Here is a 10,072-nt window from a genome sequence, read left to right as displayed (position 1 = left end):
ATGTTTAATAAAGGCATCCCTTCGCGAGGCCAAATGAATATTATGATGATTAGACCATTTTTGTAGAAAGTGGTGTTTAAAAAAATGGAGGTATTATCCTATTGGTCTGTGCAAAGTCCCCCTCCCCTGCTGCTTATCTTCAAGGTGATAACCTAAAAGCCTTTTATCTTTCAATTTATTGTGATCTGGACTTTGGGGACAATAACAATATATAATGCACATAAATGACAGATTTTAATAACCGGTACAAATCGTACATCATGACTGGTCAAGTTTGTGGAAAGCTGATACTTCACTGATGTGGTCTCTAACTGCATTGTCCAGAACCTGATAAACATCTTTTGTTCCCTTTACTGCCACATCTAGCACTTTACTCAAGTTATCCTCATGTAGTCTCGAGTTCATCTCCAAAAAAACAATCTGAGATGATTTTGGCAACGTGGCCACAATGAGCTCGGGACCTCCTGAAGATTCCTCTAAGTAGTTGATATCAACAATAGGCATGTCTTTTACAAAACTGGCAGAGCAAGCACAAACGTAATCCTTCATTGGAATGCCAGCATCGATCAAAGCTAGAGTGGCAGCATTCACACTGGCACAGTAATTTCCTCCATCAGACTGAAGTACCTGTTAATCCAAAGAAAAATATAAAAGTAAACATACTCTTACTTTGTAAGCCTAAATTGTATAAAATACCTCCTTTCAGTATGAACCCAGAGCCAAAAATTTAAAAACTACAAATTCTGGAATACTCTTTGCTTTTTAATATCTGGACCTGATGGCATCTACAGTTCACATTTAAATACAACTCATAACAATCAGACTAATTTTCAAGGTAAACTTGAAACAGAATTTATCATATATCATTTTTAAAATAACATTTGTTATTTTCATTATTAAAAAAATTATTTTAGTCAAATAAACTGTAATGTTGTTGATGAATTTAAAATTAAACAAACTGTACATCAGGATATTAACAGTTTAGGTAACAAAAGGGTGTGCTAAAATATATACATACTTCAACATATATATCAATCTGTGACCTGGGATAGAGACTCGTCATTATCGCAGCATTGAAAGTCTGCTGAAGATGCATCGTCATCTCTTTAGACTTGCGGTCTCCACGAGGCCGTCGTTTCCTCTCTCCTGTGCTGAAAGTTGCCATACTGTACTGACAGTTGACAAGGACTTTGTCATGCAGCGCCTTTCCTCTGCCACCTGCAGTCTAGAGAAGTTAACATACAACCAGTGTTGAATAGATAAGCATGAACATTCTTCTCAAGATTATATGTCCTGACAACTATCGTGGACTTACTTAGTTATTTGAAATCAAGTCTTTGACCAGCTGAGCATTTGTTTTTGACCAAGACATTGTGTCAACTTTTAATGATTGGCGCATTCAAACTGCTTCCTTCCTTCCTCAAGTGCAAACTATTTCTGCTTTTTTATCATGATTGTCATCCTTTTCATTTTTTCTTCCCTACTATGTCTTAAAAAGATGACTTAATCACGATTATGAAATTAAATTCACAGACTAGTTTGATGAATCTCTCATACAGGTGATGCTTTCATTGTCATTAGATTGTATTTCAGGTCTGTTGCTGTCAAATAGAACTGGTACGGCTTTTAATGTACAATGCTGGGGATGGGGACTCTCATGTAGAAGTTCTCTATTAATTTAACAGCAATCTGTTTAGTCAATTTATTCACTGAATCATTGTTTTATGGCTTCAAATATTATTTAAGTAAAATAAACTTTGTGGTGTACATAAAAAAAGAACAAATAATTCTTTATGCATCAATGATCAAGCTGTCACTCCTCATGGTGAAATCAAATGCTACTGCAATGCCTCTAATGTCTTTAATTTCAGCTCACTCCTTTCCAAAAGTCAATAAATATATGGTAATTGCATTCATATCAGACCATTAGTCATTAAAATAATAATAATATTAATAATAATAATAGCAGCAACAATAACAATAAGATGACAACTTTATTTACTCTCATTGGACTGTTTATTCAATGGTTTGTCTCCTGCAAGTTTGAGTTAGTTTAAAATGTACAGTATTATACAATATAAATGTGCAAAAAACACATGAATAATAATAATAATAATAATAATGTGTGAAAGCATCATTTGTTAAGGCCCTAATCTGGCTCATATGTCTGAATTTGAAGATGTGTAGTTCAGTGGCTATCTTATGAGTGATGATTTTTTTTTGGGATACAAGAGCTCAATGAAAGACTTGGCCAGTTATTTATTATTAAAAGGACCTATCTCCCGAGTTGGATGTCAAGTTGCTCTAACAAAAATTAAACAAAAGATGGAAATTATGAAAGGTCAAAAATCCATATTGATCTCTTAGAAAAAGTACCAAGGTTCAATTGTGAGCATAGTAACAGTGTATCCCTTTACCCTCATTTGCGTTTCATAAACCCACAATTTTTAATTTGACCCACAGTTTTGATGCCAGAGTTTGTTTTTTACTCAGTCTGAACCCCAGTTTTGACACTAAGGAGACTTTTGACTCTCAGTCTTGCACCCTTAGGGGATACACTGGCAGTAGCATCCAAAAGTAGTCTAAATAGTTGTAAAGATGAACAATGAAGCATTAAGCATTTAATATGAAATTAACAACATATGACTAAATGAGTTTCGGAACTACAGTTAACTTCTGAAGAAACATCTAAAGCAGACAGTATATTAACCACATTATTCAATATAATATAGAATCATTCAATACAATGTAGAATCATTCAATACAATGTAGAATCATTCAATACAATATAGAATCATTCAATACAATGTAGAATCATTCAATACAATGTAGAATCATTCAATACAATATAGAATCATTCAATACAATGTAGAATCATTCAATACAATGTAGAATCATTCAATACAATATAGAATCATTCAATACAATGTAGAATCATTCAATACAATGTAGAATCATTCAATACAATGTAGAATCATTCAATACAATATAGAATCATTCAATACAATATAGAATCATTCAATACAATGTAGAATCATTCAATACAATGTAGAATCATTCAATACAATGTAGAATCATTCAATACAATGTAGAATCATTCAATACAATATAGAATCATTCAATACAATGTAGAATCATTCAATACAATGTAGAATCATTCAATATAATATAGAATCATTCAATATAATGTAGAATCATTCAATACAATGTAGAATCATTCAATACAATGTAGAATCATTCAATATAATATAGAATCATTCAATATAATATAGTCTTTCAATACAATGTAGAATCATTCAATACAATGTAGAATCATTCAATACAATATAGAATCATTCAATACAATGTAGAATCATTCAATACAATGTAGAATCATTCAATACAATATAGAATCATTCAATACAATGTAGAATCATTCAATACAATGTAGAATCATTCAATACAATATAGAATCATTCAATACAATGTAGAATCATTCAATACAATGTAGAATCATTCAATACAATGTAGAATCATTCAATACAATATAGAATCATTCAATACAATATAGAATCATTCAATACAATGTAGAATCATTCAATACAATGTAGAATCATTCAATACAATGTAGAATCATTCATACAATGTAGAATCATTCAATACAATGTAGAATCATTCAATACAATGTAGAATCATTCAATATAATGTAGAATCATTCAATACAATGTAGAATCATTCAATACAATGTAGAATCATTCAATACAATGTAGAATCATTCAATATAATATAGAATCATTCAATATAATGTAGAATCATTCAATACAATGTAGAATCATTCAATACAATGTAGAATCATTCAATATAATATAGAATCATTCAATATAATATAGTCTTTCAATACAATGTAGAATCATTCAATACAATGTAAAATCATTCAATACAATGTAGAATCATTCAATATAATATAGAATCATTCAATACAATGTAGAATCATTCAATACAATGTAGAATCATTCAATACAATGTAGAATCATTCAAATCATTCAATACAATGTAGAATCATTCAATATAATATAGAATCATTCAATATAATATAGAGTCTTTCAATACAATGTAGAATCATTCAATACAATGTAAAATCATTCAATACAATGTAGAATCATTCAATATAATATAGAATCATTCAATACAATGTAGAATCATTCAATACAATGTAGAATCATTCAATATAATATAGAATCATTCAATACAATGTAGAATCATTCAATACAATAGAATCATTCAATACAATGTAGAATCATTCAATATAATATAGAATCATTCAATACAATGTAGAATCATTCAATACAATGCAGAATCATTCAATACAATGTAGAATCATTCAATATAATATAGAATCATTCAATAGAATGTAGAATCATTCAATACAATGTAGAATCATTCAATACAATGTAGAATCATTCAATATAATATAGAATCATTCAATATAATATAGTCTTTCAATACAATGTAGAATCATTCAATACAATGTAGAATCATTCAATACAATGTAGAATCATTCAATATAATATAGAGTCTTTCAATACAATGTAGAATCATTCAATACAATGTAGAATCATTCAATATAATATAGAATCATTCAATACAATGTAGAATCATTCAATACAATGTAGAATCATTCAATACAATGTAGAATCATTCAATACAATGTAGAATCATTCAATATAATGTAGAATCATTCAATATAATGTAGAATCATTCAATACAATATAGAATCATTCAATACAATGTAGAATCATTCAATACAATGTAGAATCTTTCAATACAATGTAGAATCACACTCTGTGGAATCGTGCTTTAATTTCCCACAATCTCTGAGAAATCTACCAAATTCTTTAGGTCATAATATACATAGTTCTAGCCATATTCTATGGTGTGCTCAATATATTTTAAATGACAAGATAACACAATGTCACCACATACTGAAACATCGGACTTTTACACATACTCAAATCCTTTGCTCATAAAATTATCAATTACATATATGAGAGATAATGAATAATAAGATCAAACTGAATGTCAAGGCACAATATGAAGATGCAGTTCTTGTAGTAGACTCGCAACAAAGCTAGTCACCCCCATAGTACCTTCATTTAATCAGACAATGCCATGTGATGTTACTGTTATAGTGAGATAAAAGATTTGGCAGGGAGATGTAAACATTTGTATTATATACTACAGATTGCAGGATTTGCACCCATCTCTAAAAATAAAATGCACTTAATAACCAACTGAATGTGCAATAATCACAAATATTTTCAAGCCCTTCCTTTTTTCCTTCATTAAATCCCGTCAATATTCAGAAAATGAAACGGGGGTTGGTGTGTGATTTCCCTCCCAATTTTCACTTCTATAATGGACATGCTGAGAAAAGCATAAGCTGACATTAGTCCTACAAGTAAGACATAGCACATGTTGATTTTGTTTGGGTGCTATGTCTTACTATCCAAAAAAAGGATTTGTATAGCGTGTTCTGATGTCAACAACATCAGAATGAGTAGTCAAAGATTCAGGAATATCTCTCACATTTGGCAGCATATATCGAAACTCTTACACTAATTTATGTGTAATTAATATACTTACTGTACTGTCTTTATCCAGCAGAATGAAAATATGAACTAGCAAATGGATGCATTTTCATGTAACGTTGACATACATTTGAACAGAGGTCTCGCTAGGATTTTAAAACTAGGAGTCCAGGACTCCCATTTTGGTAAAAATGAGAGTCCCACCATCAAAAGTTGCCGTCCCTTCTTTCCTACATAATCAACACAGTCGTGAGTGCATCAGTTTTTAGATGGAGAGGACTTCGTAATGTAATCACACTATAATATTGCTTCATTACAACAGTCCATTGACAGGATTGCAAATTTATGATTTATTTGTTTACGTACTTGTAGTAATTTTAGGCAGATAAATAGTATCTGATTTGCTGTTTTTCTCCGTATTTTCACAAATACGTGACAAGTCAGAAAACAGCTTAGACCTTAAAGCGCATCTCGCGAATTCCACAACATAGCATTGTCCCATAAGCTTCTGACCTACATAATTTGCGATTTAAAGTTAAATCTTTAATAAAATAATACCTAGGCTTTGGTTTCAATGATTTGTATATTTGTTCTGAATACATATGCACAATGATTTAAGAAAACAGACAATCTAATAAACTGGTACATCCCAGACTTAGCGAAGTCTGCCATTATTTCCCGTTAGGCCTACTGGTTAACTTAAGTTTCAAACCAATTTTATGCTGAAATAGTGTATAAGAGGCAGTTAATATGTATCCAGATCACCGATTCTGATCTTAAAACACAAGTTTGTATGTTTTATCATCAAAGGATATAATACGGGAAATTGATAGTTGCTACCTTACATGGAAAAGGGTTAATGGTCAACCAGCTATCAAAACATAATGCTTGTGAATGGGCAAGAGTTTGTTTGTCAACGTAATTGATATAAAAACTAGGTCTAGCTACACTGTAAATATCAGCACAGCTAATTGATCAACACATTTTCCCACAAAGCAGGTGGCTGAAGCAGGACTGGCAATTCTTTGAATATTGCCGCACACTTATTACATGCGTATGAAGAACTCCTGCCTCTGTGATTTTCTGCGTCCCATATATAAAAAATTGGCATCCAAATACGCGTAATTAAGCATTTCTGAGATCTCTGTTTGAATTTGTTGCAATGCGACGGTAGTCAAAGTATGCCAAAGTATGTATAAGTGGGTTCATGTGGCGGATGTTTTGTGAACGAAACGTTGCTTTACAGTTCCAATAGGCATAATATATTTTTATTCATTTTGTTAAAGAATATTTCAATTTAGGCATTCCCAGCTTTCATTGCTTTCCAGTCAACCGAAATGTAGGCCAGCGAAACTAGGTCCATTTCTCTTGTTTGAATTTGAATTTATTAGAGAAAAGACATCAGAGTAAGTAAAGTCTGACTAAAACATTATTACTTTACTTTGTAGAAAAGCGCCGTTATTTTTGTTAACAGCTGTGTGAGATATTCCTGAAAATTTTACTTTTGTTACAATGTTAGTCGACATCAAAACACACTACACAGCGCTGTTAGTTAGGCAGTAAGACCCTGACACCCAAAACATGAATATCAGCGTCAGGTCTTACATGAAAGACTAAAGCTGACATATACTGGTTATTATTCAAAATAGGATAGTATGTAAAAGATCTGAAGAATGAAAGAGATGTCGTTTGTGGTAACATAATCCAGCTGGCCTGTGTTTCCATGGCAAATAATTGTTGAAATAGTAAGACGCAGGCCATAGTAGTTGTGGTTGTGGGATCGTAAAGACACAAATATCAGAAGCGGCATGTTACATGATGGGACCACTGTATTGCTGAAACAGCTGTATCCAGAATCAGAATAGTCCTTCATGTAAGACCTCGACGCTCATATTTATGTTGTGGTGGTCAAAACAACGTGCTACGTTTTCCATTGTAGGACTAGAATCTGACAATAACTTACTTCGTGTGGACCATATACAGCAGCCAAAACTTTGGTATTTCCTTGTTCAATATAAGCTGACCCATCAGCTTGATTGAAAACACCCAGTCGACACTGAATTCGACGTAATTCTTTCGGTTTTCTGCCGTCTATTCTGAATCCTTGATCCGACAGCAGCTCTATACCCGCCATGCTGATTGTTTTTCGAACGCATGGGTAAAGTATCTTATAATATAACATCACAAGAATAACATTCGATGACCCGTCAAAAGTCAGTTTAAAAGTGCACTACAATATAGATTTCGATCTCGGAAAACGGACAAAAAGCAAATAAGAGGAAATTATAATTCCACGTCTTCTTTGAACACAAATATTGGATAGTTTTTTTTAACCGTTATTTTTCCAATTAAAACTAAAATGTTCACAATATCAAAAATAGTTTTGTGACAAACAAAGATCACATTAGCGTGAAATGTTAAATAAATATATAATGTGGATGCATGTGTGAAAATGACAAAACTTTTTGACGTAATATGGACTAGGCAAAAACTTATATAGTTTTCACATGAAAGATCAGGATTTAAGTACTCTTGCCAACTTTGTGTAAATTTGATCAGCCCACAATGTTTTCAGTTGATGTTTTCATGTCAAGGTTAAAATCTTCATTGTTTAATAGGTGTGTGTGTGATTGTAGCTTTAACAATTTTCAGTCATATCGATAAGATGTCAGAAGTGGGACAGTCTATAGTGATGCTGCAGACACGTATCATGATGCCCCACCCAGTCACATTATCCTGACAACAGGCCGACCAGTCCTAACACTAACCTCTTAATGCTGAGCACCAAGCGAGGCAGCTGTTAGTACCATTTTTGTAAGTCTTTGGTATGACTCGACCGGAGATCGAACCCACGACCTCCCGCATCCGAGGCGGACGTTCTAACCACTAGGCCACCTGAGCGGTAATAAGTGAGATGTGCATTTTATTATGCAGATATCAAAATACTTTGATCATTAGTAATTTCCCATACGCACAGCATAAATATTTTATGAATTTTAAATTTTCGGCAATATCACACTGCCTTCATCGGAGACTAATGCTGATCACGTGACCTTTATAGTTGCCGATGAATGCAGTGTGATATTGCCGTGTATTTCGATCTCTTTAAGATATTTATGCTCTGAGAAGGGGAAATTACAAATGATTCAGAGCAACCTTTTCAGTTGTATCTTCTATTTTGTTTTATTTTTTTAAATTTAGCAAGCACGTAATACAATTTAACATTACATGTTAAATATCCTGCATTTATATTAAATATCCATCATACCTTTTATATCTTTCAGTTGATGCCACTAAAACACTTGTGTGTTCATTAGTACTTTCAAGACTAGACTATTGTAACTCAATTCTGTCTGGTTCATCTCAATATCTGCTCCAGAAACTTCAAAACACAGCTGCTCGGATCATACTTAGAGTACCACGATCAGAGCACACCTCCCCACTGCTCTGTATCCTACACTGGCTATCCATTCGATCCAGAATCAAACACAAAATTTGTACTCTGTGCTACGTTTCACTGTCGGACTCTAGTCCAACATACCTATCCGACCTCACCCAAGTGTACACACCAGCAAGATACTTACGCTCCTCTTCTGACAATCGTATACTCATTATTCCCACTATGAAAACAAAATCATATGGACAGCGTTCTTTTGCATACCAGGGCCCAGCAACGTGGAATGAATTGCCCACTGAACTTAGACACAAGGACACAGTGATCACATTCAAGAGGGCTCTTGAAACTCACTTATTTCGACTGCAAGAACAAACTTAAAGACCTAATAGTGTTTCCTGCCTGAAATATTCTCAGCATGTTTTTTTAAAATGTTTTTCTAATTTCATGGTGTTTGTTTTTGTAATAATATTATTATATGTTTTTGTTTTTTTTGTATATGTGTTGTCTAATGTTGTAAAGCGCTTAGAGATTCTAAAGATTAGGCGCTAAACAAAGTCCTCATTATTATTATTTATAAAGAAAATTAAGTAACGGCAGTAGTAAATGGGGATACCCTAGCCTCAATGGGAATTAGCATTACAGGACCCCCCTGGGACAATCTAGCCTCAATGGAAATTTAACATGGAGAAAAATCGTGGGACAATCTAGCCTCAAGGGGAATTTAACATGGGAAAAAGTCTTGGGTCACTCTAGCCTCAAGGGGAATTGAACATGGGAAAAAGTCTTGGGTCACTCTAGCCTCAAGGGGAATTGAACATGGGATTTTTTTTTTTATAATTTTTTTTTAAATTTAAATTTAAATTTAAAAAAGGGGTAGGCAATTGAAAAGTCATTCTCTTTTCGAGAAATATGGCTGGCCCTGAAAAGGGCCTTTGGGTTTTTCTTCTTCTTCTAACTTCTTAACTTCTTCCACCATCCTCTTATTTTGTCCATCATTCCTTTCTTCTTTATTTCTGATTCAGGCATCCAGTCCGGGTGACCCATAGCTCGGAATTTCTCCTGTATTCATATCCAGTCATTGTTGAATTTCTCAAAGCTTTCTTTTCTC

The 10,072-nt window shown here is 32.9% G+C and overlaps 1 protein-coding gene across 1 annotated transcript; it reads right to left on the bottom strand.

Moving 5' to 3' along the window:
* Window positions 1–221: 221 nt before the first annotated feature.
* Window positions 222–7,733, bottom strand: LOC149785874 (exosome complex component RRP41-like). The gene is made up of 3 exons (XM_089979862.1): window positions 7,531–7,733; window positions 1,019–1,225; window positions 222–627 (listed from the first exon to the last, which is right to left on the bottom strand). Exons 1-3 carry the CDS (start codon window positions 7,699–7,701, stop codon window positions 259–261), a joined length of 747 nt encoding a protein of 248 aa, XP_089835988.1. The 5' UTR covers window positions 7,702–7,733; the 3' UTR covers window positions 222–258.
* Window positions 7,734–10,072: the final 2,339 nt, after the last annotated feature.

Source organism: Sinohyriopsis cumingii, chromosome 13 (assembly GCF_028554795.1).
Source record: "Sinohyriopsis cumingii isolate HCF-2022 chromosome 13, ASM2855479v2, whole genome shotgun sequence".
Classification (NCBI taxonomy): domain Eukaryota; kingdom Metazoa; phylum Mollusca; class Bivalvia; order Unionida; family Unionidae; genus Sinohyriopsis; species Sinohyriopsis cumingii.
This window is presented reverse-complemented; position numbering and strand designations above follow the sequence as displayed.

What these genes read in the sequence shown, in the direction of transcription:
- LOC149785874 (XM_089979862.1), bottom strand. Translation starts at nt 7,701, where the DNA reads ATGGCGGGTATAGAGCTGCTGTCGGATCAAGGATTCAGAATAGACGGC. An exon ending in CTGTATATGGTCCACACGAA is followed by an intron (nt 1,226 to 7,530) that starts GTAAGTTATTGT and finishes TAACTTCTCTAG; the next exon opens with ACTGCAGGTGGCAGAGGAAA. An exon ending in AGATTGATATATATGTTGAA is followed by an intron (nt 628 to 1,018) that starts GTATGTATATAT and finishes TTGGATTAACAG; the next exon opens with GTACTTCAGTCTGATGGAGG.